This window comes from Nelumbo nucifera, chromosome 8 (assembly GCF_055504915.1).
Source record: "Nelumbo nucifera cultivar China Antique chromosome 8, China Antique-T2T, whole genome shotgun sequence".
NCBI classification, from domain to species: Eukaryota; Viridiplantae; Streptophyta; class Magnoliopsida; order Proteales; family Nelumbonaceae; genus Nelumbo; species Nelumbo nucifera.
Genome location: NC_142656.1, coordinates 2,444,999 through 2,467,015, shown reverse-complemented (window position 1 = coordinate 2,467,015; position 22,017 = coordinate 2,444,999). Strand labels below are relative to the sequence as shown.

Here is a 22,017-nt window from a genome sequence, read left to right as displayed (position 1 = left end):
ATTCGAACTTTCAAAACGTGTCAATCCAGTACCTACCGTTAACCACCCGTTTAATGCCTTTGAAAAAAAATACAAATGCCTTTCAAGTATCATCTAATTTTTTTTATCAATCATCCAAACATTGACAAAAAATTAACAATCCTAAACCATTGCCTCTTTTGTTCAAAAAAGTTGGGGTCGATAATGCCTACTAAGACGTGACCCCAACTTTCTTAAATATAAGAATCAAGGATTTGGGATTGTTAACTTTTTGTCAATATTTGAATGGTTAATAAATAAATTAGATGACATTTAAAGAGCATTTGTGTCTTGTTCAAATGCAACTTAACGACCGATTAACGGTAAATACTGAATTGACATATTTTAAAAATTCAAGTACTAAATTATCACATTTTAAAATTTGGGAACCAAAATAACACTAGGCCCAAAGTACAAAACACATGGTACTAATTGAGAATTTTCCCTTAACAATATAATCATCATAAAATATTAGTAAACAACTTCCAAAATTTTACAAAAACTTCATGATAACCATGGGATTATAAAAATGGAACCCAAATTTCGATATTTAAACCCATGGGTGTAAGTGGTTCTGTTGGAATGAGGACAATTAATTCATTCAATTTTATTTTTCTTAAATTGCATATGCATCATTTTTTAATTTTGTCATTGTAGTTTTCCATGAGATAATATATGAAACAGAACAAATTTGTATTGAGCTTCCTCAATATTGTTGGAATGTCGTTTCCCTATTAGTACAGGTTCATTCGATTTCTTTTTCTTTTTTTCTTTTTCCAATGTTTTACTGCACATATTTCATCTTTTTTTTATTCAACATATTCCATTTTTATACTGAGTGAAACACTGACATATACACTGATGACCAGTCACATAGCCAAGTTTACATCAAGAGTCTTATATCAAAGAGTCAGGCAAATCCAATAAGGTTGGTTTTTTATATTATATTTATATTATACCTTAATCATAAATGGGTCAAGACTGATTTTGGTTTCATGGGACTAGACAACCGAAGATGATCCATACCCCAAACTCATAACTCCCCAAACCGAGGTGAAGGTGTGAAAAGAGTTTTGACTTTTGATCAATCAAAATCTATCATGAATTTAGATAAATAACATCTTATTGGCTATTATAATTATGATTTCAGTTTTATTGGTAAGTTGTTTTTTTGGATCATATCTTTTTCATATCATAATCAAACCCTTTTTTGAGATATCTGGTCCTCAAATATCATTCAAAGAGATATACAAAAGAGAATTAGGGAGAGAAAATAAAAAAAAAAAAACACTAAAAGAGAATTAAAAGGAAAAAGAAAGAGTTAACATGACATCCAATTCATAAGGACATCTTTAATATGACATATCCCTTTCTCATTGTATACTTGTAATATACTCGTATTATCATGTCCAAATTATCAATTTAAAAGATAAATAGGTCTATAATTAAATTACATGTTAAAAATAGTGTCAATTACTAAAAAAACTTTGGCTGTTGGGACTGGCATCCCTACATGATATTGTTCATGAAATGAAAATGAATAGTGTAATTATCCCTTTACTCCACACCTATGATAACGTGTCATGCGGATATGGGGTTATTGACCCCCAACAGCCCAAGTTTTTTCCTTCAATTATATAATTGACTCATATTGAGTAGGTCTGTCCGTTACTACAGTACAGACCTTAATAGAGTCTAGCTCGGACTGGTTTCTGCACAATTATTTATCAAATTGGGACTGGATCTAGTCCGACCCAACCTATTGACAGCACCACGTTAAAACACTATTTTAGAGTTTTAACCTGCCTTCCCTCCTTCGTATCTCAAACCTTATTCTTTCATGCCTATCTCTGTGTAGGAGTCAAAAAGGGTGTAAAGAGGACGAAGTAAACTTTGCATAATTTATGGGTATCTTGTCTTCTGGTTGTATGCCCATATGTCAAAGATAGGATGTCGCGAATTCACCAACATACAATATATATTTTACTCTTGAGGGTGCCCAAGTTTTAAATTATTTATTGTACGATCCCCGACTTTTCTCTCATTTCTTGTATATCTACGTCGCTTAAACAATGTATATTTTTTTCTCCTTCTAGTTTTATTTTTATCACATGTGAAGCGCCTTGGTGAAGTCAAGATGGGAACTGCTGCCCCTGAAATACAAATTGTGTTGGACGATATTAGACTTTAGGAATGGGCTAAGCTTGCCACCGATTACAGAACACAGTAGATGGAATGGATTCGCATGTCTACTATTTCAAATAAAGGTTTTTAGTTTATGGGTTATACACTAGGGAATATTTAACATAGGGCCCACTCCCAAGAGCCCCAACGTGTTCCCCTCACTCTACATTTTATTTGCGTGTCAGTTCTAGCCAAAAGAAAAAACAGTTGCCAGATTTCCAAATAAAGCATCTTCTTATTTTTTATATTAATTACATAAAATAAAGTTTTTAGTGGCAAATGCTACTCAGGGGCCTTTTGATAACAGCTGAAGTAGCTGAACCAAAAAAGCTTATTGAACTGTTTTTTAGTGAATAAGAATTTAAGGAGGTCGGGGCTTCATAATAGCTGAAGCTGAAGTTGGGTGGATTTTTATACCCTTGAATATCTTATTTATTTAATCATTTTAAGCACGGCTTTTAAAAATGAATCGGTGATCGAACTGAACGACCAGCCTGTTCTGACAAAAAAAATTAAAAAAATTTAAAAATTTTGAAAACGGTCAAAACCGTTTGAACGGTTTGAACAGTCAACTGGCCAATTCAGCGGTTTGCTGACCAAAATAAACGATTTTGGGGGGAAAAGCGGTTTTGGAGGAAAACGGAACCGGTCAGGTGACCGGTTCCCAGTTTTTCCGGTTCGACCGTCCAGTTTTTGGGTCAATGGTCCGACCGTCCAGTTTGAACAGACAACCCGTTTTGACAGAAAAATTAAAAAATTATTAAAAAATAAAAAATAATCAAAACCGTTGAATAGGTCGATAGTTCAATCGCCCAGGTCAACGGTTTATTGACTTTTTTAACGGTTTTTTACTACATTCTGGATTTGGAATAAAATGAAACCGGTTGCCTAAACGGTTCCTGGGCCGAACGGTCTGACCGTCCGAATCAACGGTGGTTCAAAAACATTGATTTTAGGCACAAAAACACAAACCAATAAGTCATTCAATTCAGTAATTTCAAATGCTATCAAACGGCCGCTTAGGCTCGATTCGACGGTGGTGATGAACCTGAAGTCTTAAATGTCTACGTCCCCTGTGATCTGCATTGGCCATCAGTATCAAATGTCATGGTTCATTGGCCCGGCCGGCCACTCAATGCTAGTTCTTGATCCTTTAAGCGATGAACTTCTGGCGAGTTACGGATTATGGAGGCCCAAGCCCATCTCCTGCAACCGAAAACGCTACTAATGTTGAAATTTTGAAACAAGTGGATTTTTTTACTGTGGACTTCGGCGAAATTTCAATATATTACATGAAATGTTGGCCAATTGGTTTGTTGGTTTCACATCAATGTTTCACAACTCAAAATCCAAGTCATTTCATTTATATCTATTTCAGATGAAAGTCTGGATTTTGTTAGGGTACAATTTGGGCTTGTTAGGGATTAACCCAACTAGACCCAACGCCCGAACCTTGACTCCTTTCTGATATTTCTGCATGTGCATAGGTCATAGAGTTGCAGGTTTGCAGCTTTGGTGTGGGCCGTCTGGCATAACCCGAACCCAGTTGGCACTATTGGCATGCATGAAGCTGGCTGGCTAAGGCTAAAAAGAACAATGAACGGGCTTAAAGTCTGGTGCTGCCATGGTCAATTAACCAAAAAGCTGATACTTGAATATCAGTTTGACATGGTTAGATGTACATAACCTGGCAGGACTCCTGTACTAAGCTGGGCTGACCCTAGCTTAAACTAGCCCAGCTCAAGCTGCACCCTAGCGTACATGTTTGCTATGCAAATGAGAGCAAATGTTCACCTAGGGTAGCTGTACCTGTACTTTAATGATGTGCTGGCCAAAACTTTTGACCCCAAATGTCTGGGTTTGTGTTGGCTAATCAACCTGGTTTCAATTTCAAGTTAAGATCACCCAAACCCTTGACCCCAAACAATTAGGCTATGTTTGGTTTGAATGACAAAGTAGGGAAATTTTTCCTTTCTTTCCTACATTTTCCTTCAAACCAAACATAGCCTTAATGCACCAGATCCAGGATGATCGAGGGCTAGGGTTAGCTACCCATTCAAACATAATTCTACTGGTGCAAATCTCTACCATTCCTCAAAAAAAAATGATAAATTACAAAGACACCCCCCTTTACTATGGGATTGGTGACAAATGCTCCCTGAATTTTCATTTGAGATAAAATCCCCTCATAAACTTTCACTTTGCCACAAATACCTTATGACAGTTAAGTCAGATGGAATATGTTAAATTACCAAAATGTCCATCTGAATTTTTTTCCTCACCTTATTTTCTCAAGTTAAATGATAAAAATAATTTTTTTAGGTCCTATTCGCTTTTCGATAAATTACTTACCTGGATAAATGCAATTACTGGGTAAGTGTATTTATCTATGTTCTTTTGTTTCCCAAGTAAAAAGGTAAATGACCATTTTAATCATAAAATCTCATTTTTGTCCCATTCAAGTGTTGGAAACTTTCCCCCCAAGTGGAAAAGTTATTTACCCACTTAAGAGATGGGTATCACTTACCCGGATAAGTGGTACCCAGAAAAATAAACTTTCCCTGATCCCCACATTAATTTGAAAAATTAACATAGGATTCTTGGTTGATGGGAACCAAAATCTCATTGACCAACTTTCCCCCCTCTCAAAATCCAAAAAAAAGAACGCCTCCTTAATTCTTTGTTCATTTTACTGACACAAATGTATTTCTTCGTCTTAAAATATAAAAATCATTCATTCCTTTCTCCAAAACCATCAATTTACACCCATAAAAAAAGAAGCCTCTACCATTTAATTTGAATATTGAATCCAATTAGAAATCTGCAAATTTCTATTGAAGCAATTGAGAGGACTTCAATATTATATATATTTAGAAACTAATCAAATGATAAATTGTTCAAATAAATAAGGAAAGGGAAGTTTGGGAATTAAAAAAGAAAAAGAATAAACATTTGAATGAAAATCTTTTTCGAAATTGACTAATAGAACTCTAACAAAGGGAATATATGTCACAAAGTAAAAGTTCACAAAGGTCTTTGTCACAAATGAAAGTTGGTATTTGTCATTGAGCCCATACTAGATGGGGTCTTTGTAATTTACCCTAAAATTTTTACCCAAAACATAAATAGGTTTGGATGCAAATAAAACATTAAACAATTACACAACCAAAACAAACCGATCCACATGCAAGTTTCGAAGTGTAGAGGCTTCGAAATAAATTTGAATTGAAGGATTAAGAAGACCCACAGAAGAATTTTTTAACAATATCGTTGAACTTGGCTGAGTCTTCGATCTGGGGCACGTGAGATGTATTCTTCAGAACCTCAAACCTAGCCTTCTTTCCTAAAAGCCTGGAACATTGAATTCACCAATGAGCTGAGCATTCAGTCGATTTAAACAAACCAAGTAAAAGTAGCAAAGAGAGGTGTTAAAATTCCTTTACGTACTCCTTCAATTCAAATCCCATCTCCACCGGAAATAATTGGTCATGTTCTCCCCACACTATCAAAACATCCTACAAAGGCATGTAAGAGTTGATAACAAATTGAAGCATGTGCATTAATTCAGCGATGACAATTAATGTACATTAACCTTACCTGTGGAAGAGGAGAAATACACACTGTGTCATCCTGTCCAAGTGTGATTCCCTTGAGAAGTTCCAGCTTTTCCTTCCTGTTCTCCATGCACATTGTCTAAAACCATAACCATCATAGAAGGTGCAGATTAATCATTAATATGCGGAACTCCTAAATTTAATATTTAATTGGCTCTTAATTTTGTTGTTCATCATTTTTGTTTTATTTGTATTTCAAGATCATAATAAAGGACTCCAGTGGTTAAGTAATTCTATTGTATTATTTGGAGGATTAATACATAATGGACTGTAGAGAATAGAAAAAAATTGACTAATTTTGAGAATTCACATATGCACTCCACAACGTTCATAGCATATCCTTGTTGTGTATTGGAAACATCTTCCAGATGATAATACTAGAAAGGATGATGTCATTATCGGAAGATGTTCCCAATACAGGACGGTGGAACACCCCCTTGTGGGGCTCAGATCTGAACTTCAATCTAGAATCCAATCTAGTGATTTTTCTCATCATTTCGCTTTGCTTCAACATATGTCTGCACAAGGGAGAAGGACGTCGGGATTCATTGCACAACTGGCTAAAATTTACTCCACTTTCTTTTAAGGATCTTCGATGTCAATTTCTTTTCTTATTATGAGTTTTAAAAAATACAAATCAAACCATGAAAACAAATTGATTCTTAAGATAATTAAAATAAAAATATTAAAAAAAGCATGTAGCGATATTGAATTTCTGTTTTCTCATAGATCATATAATATTTCTATTCTAAAATTTGTTTTGTCTCAAAATTCAGTTGCGACCACCTCCCCGTCAAAAACTGTCCCAACTTGGTTCCAACATAATCTACATCCACTCATCTCATGATAAGACTGGGATCCATCGTGCATTAAGACGTGCTGCCACAGATGATGTTGGACCTTTCTTTTTGTTGGGAGCGGAGATCTGGACTCTTTGTCTTTGAAAACAAAATTGACTTGTTTTTATTCTCAAAACAAAAACATAATACAAGAATCCATATCTCTCCAGAACACCCCCCTTAATTTACATAGATTCTCTTCAATTAACATTTATAAGAACAAAATAATTAGAAATTTAGAATATATTATATAACCAACCAACACATTTTTGGGCTTTATAGAGATGGTTGAAGTTTTCTGAAGGTGCACCTAACACGGCAAAGCAATATATATCTTGGGAGTCAACTAAAATTGGAAAATTGCTGAAACCATACGTCAATGACTCCACATAGAGGAGCTCTCTCTTTGAACACATTATTAATTATTTTTTATTATCTTAATAGTAAATCGGTGACTAACCCAATCTAACTCGATAACTTTTATGCAACCAAATCAGTTCAAAGAATCAAAGAGAAAAAAAGGGAATCAATGACATAGAAATATTGACTTTGATCACCAATAATATTGCGACATATCACATATTCTCTACCTTTCCCTCCTGGAGTTCAATAAGTGTCAATGGTGTTAGATTTTTTTTTTTTTTTGGTAGAAAAAAGATACAAACTCAAGGGTGTTGGATTGGTGTTCAAATCTCCTACCTACATTGCACATTGCCACATTGATAACATTTCTCTATTTATATGTATCATTCATGCGAGATGTTCCAAATGTGTAGCTGTAATGTCCTGTGGGTAGGGGTCAGTAGGAGATCCATTGGTTAAATTGAAACATTGACTAACTCTAATTAGTTAATATCGCAATAGATTGAGTTTAGATATCCTATCCTAATATCGCAATAGATTGGTTTGGTGAGAATTCCTTTGTGCAATTTATATCCTATCCTAATTTCTAACTCGTTTTTCTTGCGACTAAATGAGTTTAGATATATTACCCCAAAAAAAAGAGTTTAGATTTGTTACTCCTGTTGCTCCCACATTTCTATCCAAGAGACATTATAGCTGTGCATTGGAAATATATCTCTTTTTTATTTATTGGAAAATGTTCCCATTTCACAGTTGTGGTGGTCTGTGAATAGAGATGTGGAAACAGATCTGGAGTGATTAGGAACATCTCTTCATGAATGACAAAAGAAGATATTCCCAATGTATGGTCTGTTGGGACAGTCTTGGGAGTGTTCTGTTTGTAGCAGATCCCTACCCCGAGAATATATGGAGGTCGGATCTATTCACAACAAAAATTTGTTCCAATCATGTTTCTATATGATTTGTATCACATCAACACATATCATGTTAGTACAGAATTCTTAGTTCTTTGTTGCGAGATCCCACTCCTAGATGTTGAGCTAGGTCTTATGAATAATTTTTTCCATTTATTTGATAAACTTCACCATCGAATTAATTACAAATTAAGCGCAAAAGATTAAAAAAAAAAGGAAATTTGAACGATTTCAAACACCAATACGTGGAAGACGAGATTTTGAGTCATACTGTCATCTAAGAGAAGAATATAGCATATAGAATTATTGTATGGTTGAAAGAAAATGAAATACCATCCTAAAGAAAGCAAAATCTTCATCAATAAGGATGGTTTATCAATGAAGGAACCATATACCAAAGCATAGCCACGTGCATACTTTATAAGCCGGAATAAAGGGGCTTTCAAATTCGGTTATCAAACAGAAAACCCAACTGTATAAGTCGATTCAGTTCGGTTTATATGATTCTCCGTTTGATTCGGTTTAAATTTGGAAAAAAGAAAAAAAAAAAAAAACAGATTTGGATTTTTGGTTCAGTTTAGCAAAAAAATCTAATGGAGACGATAACTCAATACCTTATCTCTGGACTCTGGGTGTCCCAATTGCCATCTTTAAAAAAATGCCAATACCTTATCTCTTGCTAACAGGCCCAACCGAACCGGTAACTCAACTGATTCGGCTCAGTTTGATTATAACATCTAGTTCGGTTCGGTTTAGGAGAATGACTAGACCGAAAAGAGGAAAAGTCAGTTGGGTTCTCGGTTTGATTAGTGAACCCCCCGAACACCCGGCCCTTTTGTGATCCATGAACATCAGAAGGGAAAAATAACTTTCCATTCATTCAATCCCATGTTACTACACTCTTTTATCGTTGTTCCCAAACTCTACATCAATGAGGCTGTGGGACTGTGTGATTGATGATGGTAAGTGATGACAGTAACACTGTAACGCGACGAATTTGAGCCCATTAATATAGAATTTGCGTGCCCACGGAACTGTCGTCAAGCTAAATGTTCTGAACTTCCCCAATTACTATCAGAGACAGAGTCACAGAGACCCACACGACGTGGGACTTTGACCATGTTCCAAGGGTAGATGAGAAGAACAATAAAGTTCACTTTTTTTTTTCTACTTTTTTGGGTAGAAGTTATAACATTAACGTGTTTAGTGTTTAGTGTTCACCACTTTTTATCTCATTTTCGATCGAATGAATGACGAACACAGTAGAACTATAGATCCATACGTTTTTATTCTTTTCGCAGGATCATCACGCATAACGGCAGACGCAGAAGTACTTACTTGGACATAGTCGTTTAAGAGGAAGTCGGGTAGAACGGGCGGAGGCTTGAACACGGCGAGACGAAGTAACGTCCGTAATTGCGCTGCCGTCTTTGGCAACATGAGATCCTCGATACTCTTGACATTCGCCCTCTCCATCAATTCATCAATATCTCCCCGTCGTTTGTTGACGCCGGAACTCGCTATCACCACCTTATCTACCCTGTCCGGCCACATTGACGCCATGTGATACGCCACGAAACCACCGTAACTGGTCCCCATAACCGAAAATCTCCCAACGCCCAGCTTGTCTAGCAGTTTCCCAATTGAAACTACTTGAAAAATCTCTGATCTTTCCGACGACTTTGTGGTCGATCCACCGAAGAATATGAGGTCGGGGACATAAAGGTCGAAATAAGGGTACAGGGCCTGGACCTGTCTTCGCCATTGAAAGAGAGCGTTTGAGCCGAAACCATGAATTAGGACCAGAGGCGGTTTCTTTGTCACCGATGAATTGGAGTTGGGACCCCAAAAGTGGATAATAGTTTGGGAGTCGATGTCAATTGTCTGCGGTAAAAGGCCGGCACCGATGAAACATCGACGAAGGTAGCCAGCGTACAAGGAGACGATGCTAAGACAGGAGGATACCATGGTAGTTGGGACTTGTGAGGAATAGACCGAGCCATGCAATGAAAGACAGGGATTGATATTTATTGGGTAGGGTTCTCCTACTTTTTCTTCCGCTTCTACTCAGCGTATGGAAAGTGGAGTTATACTTTTGATACGACACTCTGTCGTAGCGGAGCGCTAAAACACAAAAATGGCCTTTGTATTGCAGTGGCCCGCGAAGAAGTTGCTTCCTCCGTATCTATCTATCTACCCAATAGCATAATGAAGTTGCTAAAACAAATCAAGTGTTTTGATTTAAGACTTTATGTTGTTTCAGCGGCTACGATACTGTCGTAGCAAATGTGGGTTGGATTGAATTAGGAGAGAAAGGAATGAGGCAAGAGAGAATGGACGTACGGTTACGATATATAAAAATGGGGAGACCCCACTATTTCGTCGATGTGAAATGCCCACATACGTGCCGGAGACAATGGAAAAAAAATATATATCAGTTGAGGCTGGCGTGTTGCAATTGCAATCACATTCCACCAAGATCCAAGGCTCCGCTTGAAGAATGAAGAGTATAATATAAATACAAATACAAATACGTTGTAGGGGCGTTCATTAAACGCTGCACTTGCGGACCGTCAAATCGAACCGAGCTAGACTTGAACGGTTTGGTTTGATTTGGTTTTCTAAATTTTATAAAAATCATAAATAGTAAATCAAATATATATATATAGATATATATATATATTATTAGTGGGGACCCGTGCGATTTATGTGCTTTTATAAGCACCTAAACAATAAAAATGCATAAGAGTATATAATTGTTTCATATTTTAACTTTTTAATAACTAATCCGATCGAACTCAACTTGAGTTGGCCGGTTTCCTAGTGTTTCCGATTGGTTTTGGTTCAACAATTTTCCAATCCGACCAAGTTAGGTTACTTTTAGTTTGGTCATTTGTAAACTGACCTAAATTAAACCTACCTGACCATAGATATATATTAATATTTTATATTTTAAATATAATGTTTTAATATGGAAAAGTGGAAAAATTCCCATGTTTCTTAGTCTAAAATATTTTATATAATATTTTTTTTAATTTATTTTAATAATACCATTGTAATTTATTAAATTTAAATTTAATTTTTAGGTACAAATCTTTTGAATAAACAAACCAAACTAAAAATAGACCCAAACCGCTACAACCCGATTTGGTGGGTTTTCACTAATGGTCAGTCGATTTCGCGTGACAAACTCTCAACTTCACCAAGTCGATTTGGTTGGCGAAACAACTTGAAACTGAATTGAACCAATCCTTGAATGCTCCTAATTTCATCTAAATTAATAGTCTAATCTCTAATAAATAACAATAGTTTAATCTTCAATAATCATTGAAAAAATTATAGCAAAAATACACAAATTGTTGAAAATAAATTTGTAATGAACCAAGTCAATTTGGTTGGAGAAACAACTTGCAACCAAATTGAACCAATCCTTGAACACTCCTAATTTCAGCTAAATTAATAGTTTAATCTCTAATAAATAATAATAGTTTAATCTCCAATAGTTATTGGAAAAATTATAACAAAAATACACAATTATTGAAAATAAATTTATAATGAAAATACAATGGATATTTAATAAAAATACAATTGATGGTGCACGATCTAGTCGTTCCTAGCTAGATGGCAGCTCAGACGTCGGTATGCTTAGATGGCCGATCGAACTGCAAGAAAGTACTATCAAAGGACCCAGGGCGGCTTACTCGGTGTGGGCACTCTGATGCTTAAGTTAGCAAGTCTTGTTTGCAAGTTGAAGAGCTTTGTAAGTAAGAGAGCTAGTGAGCTAATATTGTGCGTACCTTATAACGTTGGGGTTGAAGCCCTTATATAGGTGAGCTGTCGTAGGTCTTACGAAACACCTTCGAGATCCCCAACCCACGTTACCAGAAATCCGTTCCACACCCGGAGATGAACTTCATGTGAGCTGATAAGCTTTATCAAGTCCATCCGATCCGGGCGAGATGAGGATGAGACTTTGCAAACGTGCAGCGTGATCCTGAAAATGTTGGAGACAATTGGCTAACTTCTAGAAGTGGGTTACGTGTCACTTCGAAAGGTTGGGCCATCACAAGCTGCTCGGACCTTGGTCTTGGCTTAGGTGCCCGAGGTACCTGAGTTGACCTGGCCGGTTGAGGTGGCAAGAATTGTCAAGTCATCATCCAGTCATCAGGTCATTCCACATATCCGCATGCTAACAGGTCATGCCTAATTACCCCTCATCAACAATAATTACAAATATACAATAAATATTAATTTTAGTATATATAAATATATAATGAATATACACTATTATTATAAAAGTATTACTAATAAATATTAATTTTTTTGAAAGTTGATTTATATAATTATTAATTGATATAAGTGAAATTAGTTATTTAAAATTTTAAAATATTTATTATCTATTGAATTTAATAATCCATAAAATTATAATTAGCGTTATTATTACATAGTTCGTTATTAATTTTGTGAAATATTAATTGTTATTAATATGAATATTATGAAATCTATTATAACTATTTTTCTACTTTTAAGAAAATTTTTAAATTTATTACATAATTTCGTTATTTTTATTTAGTCTTGTTAAATATTTCGTTATTTAAATAATATGTAAAATATAAATGTTTTCATTATTTTAAATTTATTATGTAATATTAAATATTTTGTTATATAGTTATTTAGCTATTTTTAATGTTTTGTTATTTAAGATTTTTAGTTATTAAAACATTTAAATAATGTTTTTTAATGTTATATTTTATTATTTGAATAACATTTAAATTGAATAATTAGTAAAATTATAATTTATATTATTACTACATATTTTCATGATGAAATTTGTATAAATATAAAATTATTAATAATATGAATATTATTAAATCTATTATAATCAACTTTTTGTGTTATGAATAATTCTGAAATTTTGTAATTGAAACTTTCTTTAGATAGATGTAGATAAAAAGTGGGGGAGAAGATAAATAGGAATGAGAGATCTTTTTTTTTAAGGCTTAAAACATATTTCATTCAATCAATAAATTGATACAAGTATAGAGAATTGACAACAAGGCCAATCAGAAAAACCCAGATACAATTTCTCATAAAGAACAAAATATAAAAGTGGATGAAGGAGAACATAAAGAACACAACCAAACAAAAGGTGAAGTAATAATCACCAACAGAAGTAGTAAACCAACACATCTCCAATCCACCAAAAACAAAGAGAAAAAATGACAAAAGAGGTTCCCAAAAGAAATTGCAAAGTATCGATAAAAGTATGATTGGAGTAGATCCGCAAAAGACGGCAAAGCCCCAAAAGCCGCTACCAGAGAATATAATTGTTGTCAATAACTGCATATGTAGGAGAACTATGAACAGAATTAACCATGGATGACAAACACAAAGCAGCATCCATTGGTATCGATCACCCAACACATGATCAAAGAGAAAGCAACCCCCTTTGTCAAAAAGCACAAAAAAAAATGTGAAGAAGAAAAAAGTAAAAAAGAACAATGGGAAATGGTTGAACAAAAGAATAGTGGGAAAGGAGAGGGAAGAAAAGAGAGAACTAGTTGGGAGGAAGAAAGAAGAGTGAAAACAGGGGAGGAGGGAAGAAAAGGAACAAGAGAAAGAAAAAAGAACGAGAAAATGGAAAAATAGAGTAATGGAAAGGGGGACTCCCTGAAGGGATCCACCCCAAAAGAAATATTGAGAAAATCTTGAGAAAAATAGAGTAATGGACAGAAAGTCATGACGGATGACAGACCAAGAAAAACCTTGAGAAAATCTCTCTATTAAATTAGAGATAATTTAATAGATAAATAGGAGTTAGAGATAATTTAGGAGATAAATAGGAATTAGAGACAATTTAGGAGAAAGTAGAGGAAAATGGTGCCACTTGGCCAAATATTAAAAAAAACAAATCCCTCTTCTTTATGGTTGTTTTGTTTAATGGGTAATTATGTGAAATTAAAAAATAAATAATAAAAAATTATAAAAACAAAAAATTAGGAAGGGATTTGGAGCAAGGAGAGGCATGATGATGTGGATTGTCTTACTATATAGATAGATAGATAGATAGATAGATAGATAAATTATATTTTAGATATTATGTATTATATTATATTATATATAATAACATAAATTCTCAAAATGTTTCTCATTCTAACCAAATTATATCAATTACATTGATTTTATATTTTATGGTAATTAAAAGACAATATTTATTATTTGTGCAAGTGATGCAGCCTAAAGCTCTCATAGTTGCGATGAGAAGGAATCTGATTAGTGAAAATGAACAAGGTGGACACGATGCGATAAAGTAGCAAGACCACGATACAATAAGAATGAGAATCAAGTGTGGTATAAGTGGAGAGCGATGAGTCAAAATTCATCTCATGAAGGTGTGGAATCGCATTATATGTGCAATCACATGACTTTCGCCTAGGTTGCAATGAACACAACCCATTCATTGCACTGACTTTGCTCGCAGAGACTCCTGTGACATCCACATAAGCACTAACATTTGAGATGTTTTGAATCCAATTGGTGTTTTCTTGGCATCCGAGGCATTTTCTCTTCTTATTTCTTCTTTTTGTTGCTTTGATCATCAACTATTGCAACATTCTTGCTACCATTGGTTATTCTCTACGCGTTTTCCTTCAATAGAGTATATTAGCCACACTAGCAAGCATATATTTAAGAATCAACATTTTTGTTTGGGCTTTCTAATTGGGTTAAGCTCAATAGAATGGCCCAAGTTGTAATAGAAATCACACCAAACTATAATAAAAAGAGTTGGTTCGGTCTAAGACTTTCTATAAATCGCACTGACCGAATTGTGAACACCCCTAATATGTAAAATGCAAATAGAAAAAATGTAAATACAAAAATTTTATATTTACACTATTCCGAAATGGAGTCTAGAGATCAAACCCAAGGTTTTTAATAAGGCTAAATTGGATGTAGGTACCTTGTACTTTGGGGTAGTCTCGTTTTATATTTGAGCTTTCACATGTGTCATTTTAGTACCTGAAACTTCAAAAAATATGCATTTAAGTCAATCTTCATTAAACTAGCATTACGATAATGGGTAAAATTACAAAAATGACCATGCTTTGATTTTGTTCTTCTTCTACATTTGGACTTTAGGCTTAGTTTGGAAAGAGTACAAATACAAATTTGTACAATGTAAATACATAGAAAATAATACAAAATACAAGATTTTGTACTCTACAAATTTGTATTTGTACTCCTTCCAGGCTCAGTTTGGAAGGAGTACAAATACAAATATGTACGGTACAAATGCATACAAAATAATATAAAATATAAGATTTTGCGCTCTACATATTTGTATTTACACTCTTTCCAAACTGAGCCTAATTGGAAATAGTGTAAATACAAATATGTACAATGCAAATACATACAAAATACAAAGTTTGGCACTCTACATATTTGCATTTGTACTCCTTTCAAACTGAGCCTTAATGCAAACCAATAACTAGCAGTGGAGATCAAATCAGCCCCCCACAACATTCCGATAATAATACCAGAAACGATGATGTCATCATCAGAAGATGTTCCCAATACAAGGCAGGGATGTAGTTTGGAATATTGTTGGGGCTGATTTGAACTCACTTTGAATTCAAACACGACGGGGATGTGCTATGGGATGTTGTGGAAAACTATCTTGTGGGGGGCTGATTTCAACTTGTTTACTTTGTAGTGGTTGATTTATCTGAAAGTCCAAAGGTATAAGAAGATGAACAGTAAAATGTAGAATTAAAATATTGGCATTTTTGTAATTTTACTCTCACCATAACAATAATTAATGGAGTTGGATTTAAATGTATATTTCTGAAAATTTAAGTACTAAAGGTGCACATTTTAAAATTTAGGCCTTAAAATGAGGGTACCCCAAAATATAGGATAACTATATGTAATTTACCTTATTGAGAAATACTAAAGAACTAAGATCTCCATTCATTGGATGATGTCATTGGATAAAGACCTCCCATCTGTTAGCAATTCGTTAAGATTCAATCGCATGTAAACTTGATCACGGTTAAGCTCAAGCTTAGCTTTTACCAAAATCTAGATGGGCTTAACCCCAAGCCCAAGCCCAAAATAGTGTAAAATCTTCATGAACCAAGCTCTGAGCCTAGCCTGTAATAGATTTAAATGTGATTGAAGTTTTTTAAAGCCCACATGGTCCCTTTAACAATATTGCTTTAGCATAATACAATATTGTGTCAAATTAGGGTTGTCACATGTTATCTTCATATATGTCAGTAATTGCAACACAGAATGACTTTACCACACACAATAATCTCCTCCTCTCTACAAACAACTTACTAGAGTCAGAATATCACCATAGAGACTAACTTAACCCAAGTCAATACACAGCTTGCAAAAAATAGCCATTTGAACACTCTACATTGCAAATGCTTCTACTCCAACAAGAAGAAAACCACCATCACTTGATGAGCCCAGGGTGGGCTGAAGCCAACCCCTAAGAATTGGGTCTAACGTCTGAACCAAGGTCAAGCCTGACACGGGCTCACTCGAGCCCGAGCATAGCTTGGGTTAGTCAATCATCTCATACTAAAATTTGATATACATGTATACTTGTATGCATGTATGCATTTATGTATAATTTACCAAAACCATGCATATGTGTGCAAATATGTGTTTATATTTACATATTTGTATGTACATAGTTGGGCTGAGCTTGGGTTGGAATGAAACCAGATTCAGTGAGTTCAAGGTCCATTCCAACAACCTTTATAATCTTGCATTGGGAATATCTCCCTATGAAATAAAACACAGAAGTACGGAGATGTTCCCAATGCAAGGTTGTAAAGGCTGTTCAAATGGTGTCAAACAGGTCTTGCACTGACTGAAGCTGATCTCAATTGGAATAAGGTCAAGCTGAGTTCAGGACTCCTAAGGGCTAGGCGTAGACTCAGCCCAAAAAAATAAAAAAAAAAGGTACAGACTTTTGGATCCAATCCATCTTGATGACCGAAAATCCAAGCATAGGCTGTGCAGATTGCAGGCTGAATCCAACCGGGCTTGGGTTGGATATGCCCAACTTGCACCCCTATAAGGCCATCTATGCTACAACTCTCATACCCTCCTTGTATGCTCCATTATAGTAGACACATAATCCCACAATAGAAGAAACAACAACTAGAATTTCACTTACAATCGACTGAGCAAGCACTAGTGCACTACATCCGAAGGAGAAATACCACATGATTAGTCATAGGAATCCATGTAAAATTTAAACACAAATTGAATTTGCTCTAACCCGGTTTCAAGCAACATCTCTACATATTTCCTAATGTCTTTTTCCAAAGTCAAGGTTTTATGTAAACTGACCCTCAAAGCTACACAAGGAGCATAAGTTCTCTGATTGCTAGCTATAACCAAGAAACAAAGATTCTCAAAAAGAATAACGGGGTAAAAACCTTTGTTTGCTTTCGACAATCTTTGGATCGATCTCCTATCCTCTTATTTTCTTTAAATCTATTATTCCTTTTAGGAAAAATTCCCCATTAGTACCCTGCATTTTAGGCCTGGTATCACTTTCGTCCCCAAACTTTAAAACATGACAATTTAGTACTCAAACTTTCAAAATGTGTCAATCTACTACTTGTTGTTAATTAGTCTGTTAACCCGTCAAGTGGCATTTGAAAAGACACAAATACCCTTCGAGTCTTATCTAATTTTCTTTATCAACCATCCAAACATTGACAAAAAGTGAACAGTCCTGAATCTTTGCCTCTTCTATTATAACAACCACAATTTCTTGAATAGAAGAGGCAAGGATTTGGGAATACTCACTTTCTATCAACATTTGAATGGTTGATAAAGAGAATTATATGACATTCAAAGGGCATTTATGTCTTTTCAATTGCCACTTAATGGTTGGTTAACGGATTGATTAACAACATGTACTAAATTGACACATTTTGAAAGTTTGGGTATTAAATTGTCGTGTTTTAAGGTTTGGGGACCAAAGTGACACCAGGCCCAGAGTACAGGGTACTAATTGGGCATTTTCCCTTCCTTTTATTTTTTCTCAACCGACAGCCATTATTGATTTGGATCCTTGTTTTCTTTGGGTGTACCATTCTTGACATTTCTTTTATCAGTGTGATTGTCTTTTCTTGAAGGAGCATCTATACAAACAACATTCATTGGTTGCTTTTTCTCAGGAGTACAATATCATTGTTTCAAAAGGCTATTGAGGCGAGGGCAAGGCTTAGAAAAAAGGCTTGGCCTCGATAGCCTTAGACCCCACTAGCAAGGCTTAGGCTTTGAGTTGTTTGAATCTTACACCTTTGGGCCTTTGGCCTCAAAATGTTGGAAGGCTTGGGCATCAACTGTTTGGCATGCTAATGTTAAATATGAAGGTTTATATAGGGGTAAAACAGAATTTTAAGAAAAAAAATGTTTTATTTTGTATGGATTGGTTTATTGAACGAATAAATAAACATACAAAACACTATACACTAATTCAACAATATTTAGGGTCCATTTGGTTTGAAGTCAGAATTGGAATCAAAATCCTTTTGGAATTGGAATTGGAATGGTATTTTCCCATAGTCTATTTGGTTCAGATGGGAATGAGAGTGAGAATTGGAGTCAGTAGGAATGAGATTTCATTCCTAAGAGAGGGAGAGGGAGTGGCCATTCCCTCAAATGGTTGAATGCCATTCCAGCATGAATGGGAATGGGATTCTAATTTCGCCCAATAACCAAATAGTTGGAATCAGAATAACCTATTCCAATTTTGATTCCAGACCCCTATTCCCATGAACCAAATAGGGCCTTATTAATGAATCTTTGAAGAGATTCCTTTACTCCAATCACTATATCATCTCAGCATCTTTCCTTAACAATGAATTTGGGAGTGCTTAAAAATAAGTGCTTATTTGGACCAATAATCACTTATTGCTATTTGGGAAATAAACCCAAAATAAGTGTTTATTTTAAGCCCAATTTTCCAACTTTTTTTAAGTGCTTATACAATAAGCACTTATTCAATTTTTTCTTCCAAATTTATCCCCAATTGAATTTTAAAATACCACTTATAAAATTATCCCTAGTTGAATTTTATAAAAGTACTTTTATAAAGTGTTTTCGTAAAAGTACTTTCACAAAAGTGTTTTCATAAAGTACTTATTTAAAAATGTTTTCATAAAGTACTTTCTTAAAAGTGCTTTTGTAAAAGTGCTTTCGCAGAAGTGCTTTCATAAAAAGCGTTTTTATAAAAGTATTTTCATAAAAGTGTTTTTATAAAAAGTAATTTAATAAAAGTGCCTTCAAAAGGTATATTTTGAAAATTTGAAAGAAAATGAAAGATAAAATAATTATAAATGCTTATTTAAGTGCTTATTAGAGAAAAAGACACCAAACACCCAATATAAAATAAGTGCTTATTTTAAAAAACAAACACTTAAAAAAGTTGGATGCCAAATGCAAGTAAGTGTTTATTCGAATAAGCACTTGTTTTTAAACACTTATTTTTAACTTAAGCACTCCCAAACATTGTCTTAGTCTTTGATCACCACATTTTATTGAAACATTCCACATTGTTGTTTCTTTTACTGGATTATCCTCTAGGACAACATTTGAATCTAATCACATCTGAACTTTCTTCAACTGTAAACGTTAGGATGTCATGAAAAAAAAACACAAATTTCGATGAATTGGTTTCCTTGAATTTAACAGCCAACACACTACTATCATCAACACTAGACAATTCTATCATTTTGGAAAGAGTACAAATGCAAATATGTATGGAGTAAATACATACAAAATAATACAAAATATAAGGCTTTGCATTTGTACTCATTCCAAACTCAACCAAAGTTGCATCTCTTTTATTTGCTAAGATCGCTATAGTAGTATAAAATGGCAAGTATATTATATATATTAGCTTTGCATGTTTTACTCCCTTAATATTATCGATTTTCCATGCTCAATATATTTTTATGTAGTTAGGGATGACCACCAAAAACTGAAAAGCCAAAAAACCAAACTGAATCGATGAAACCAAACCAAAATATCCAATTAATTGAACAAATTGTTTCAGTTTTTTGTTAACCAGTATGAAAAATGATAGGTAACCAAACCGACCAGTATATGTTTTATGTATATTCTATTTATATTTTCATATATATTATATATTATGTATTAAATATAAACATACATGCATTATATATAAATATATAATATAATATATTACATACATTTATAGTATTTATAATATATAATTATATATTTATTTACAACATATATTAAAAATTCAAAAAAGCTGAAAATTCGAAGAATCGAATTAATAAAAAACGAACCAATCAGTCAATTAACCAATTGATTTCAGTTTTATAATTAAAAATAGTGGTACTGGTTAGTTCAAAAAAGTCTCATGGTTTGGCTAATTGAATCATGAACCACCTTACATGTAGTGTATATTTTTTATTTCCACTTATGCCCCATCGATTTTGGTGTCGTTTGACAAGTCTTTTTTGAAAGATCTTTGATAGCCAAAAGACATTGCGAGCTTTTACATAAAGATATTGGCAGCCCACAATTCATTTAGTTAGAGGTATGTTTTTTCCACACGAAGACGATACTTGAAAAGGCCAAAAAGGCAAGAAGTTCTATTTATAACTTTCCGAAATAAGCTCGAATCAAACTTCTCATATCTTTTTCAGGATATGGTCTTTCGATAGAAAGATCTTACTCCAAACAAATAGAGAAAGACACAAATACGACTTACAAGGATTTTTAAAAGCCAACAGCCAAACAGGGCCTTCATCTTTCTGTTTATTTTCCCCTCTTGTTGATACTTTATAGCTCTACTTGCGAGCCTTCACTTCTGAAGCATTATTGGAGCATGCATAGTTACTTTATTTTTTTTCTTGCTTGTAAGGTCTAGGCTGAAATATTCAATTAAGCCAAAGTATTTTGATAATAAGCTCGAGTGGGCAAATTCATTAAAAAAAGAAAAAAAAAACAAAAGCTCGAGTGGGCAACTTTATCAAATTAACATCCCACTACACTGTCATGTACAAAATACGACTTATGACTTTTAGTGCCAAATCAAAGGCTGGGATGACAAACAATTCTATATTAATTCCTGGCACCAAATAAAGGGAATATGCCTTGCTTCCTAAGTACTGAAATATCTCTAACCTTTTTTATTTTTTAATATGTCTTCTTTTTAACTTTTTTGTTGATAAATTTTAATATGTTCTTTTTTAGTTAATTTATTTTGTTCCCTGCATCTTTTCTACTTTATTTGGCTTTTTGGACGGCTCCTCCTGTCCTCCAATTCACTTTCCTTTACCCAATCCTACATCACAGCACTTTCCAACTTGGTTTCACATCTCCCTTCTACCTATATATATCTATTTCTTCAACTTGGTTATTGTCACCCTATCTCCGTCGAAGTTTTCCGGCAACCCCACGGCATTCATGGCGACGCTAAGCCAAAACTCATCCCACAGATCGGTGGCAATGGTGCTGTCATTAGTTTCTGCAGTAGTGCTTTCTCCACTGTATTTAAAGCGAAAGACGAACGATAACCGTAACGAGACAAGATGGAATTCTGGCTTTGTTCTGCCTATGATTCTTGCTGGGCTCATAATCTCAATAAGGGTGGCTTCATCTTCATCCTCGTCGGCGCAAAGTGGTCGGAGTGCAGTATTTTCATCAATGGATGCTTCATGTGTGCTTAGAATTGGGAATTCTTCTTGGGGTCTCACCGGAGTTTTGATACTGCTGATGATTGTGCTCTCGTGGCAGGATTCGGTTCAGGGGTTCTTTTGGAAATAGAGAATTAACAAACAATCCCATATTTTCTTTCTTAATTAGCCTGTCAATTGTTGTTTATTTATAGTTAGGAGATAGATTCAGTCAATAGCCCCGTAGTACGTACTGCTAAATATTTGAGAAGAAAGCAGCCATCAAATAAATTGGTGTTTTGGCTGTTGAAGATATATATTTATTTTTTACCGTACCAAGAGCCACACGCTGGTGTATTTGATTTGATGATCCAATTCCGGTCTGATTGATCACTTG

The 22,017-nt window shown here is 34.4% G+C and overlaps 1 protein-coding gene across 1 annotated transcript; it reads right to left on the bottom strand.

Moving 5' to 3' along the window:
- Positions 1 to 5,166: 5,166 nt before the first annotated feature.
- On the bottom strand, positions 5,167 to 10,390 carry LOC104600553 (uncharacterized). The gene is made up of 4 exons (XM_010263568.3): positions 9,271 to 10,390; positions 5,800 to 5,895; positions 5,650 to 5,717; positions 5,167 to 5,553 (listed from the first exon to the last, which is right to left on the bottom strand). Exons 1-4 carry the CDS (start codon positions 9,898 to 9,900, stop codon positions 5,436 to 5,438), a joined length of 912 nt encoding a protein of 303 aa, XP_010261870.1. The 5' UTR covers positions 9,901 to 10,390; the 3' UTR covers positions 5,167 to 5,435.
- Positions 10,391 to 22,017: the final 11,627 nt, after the last annotated feature.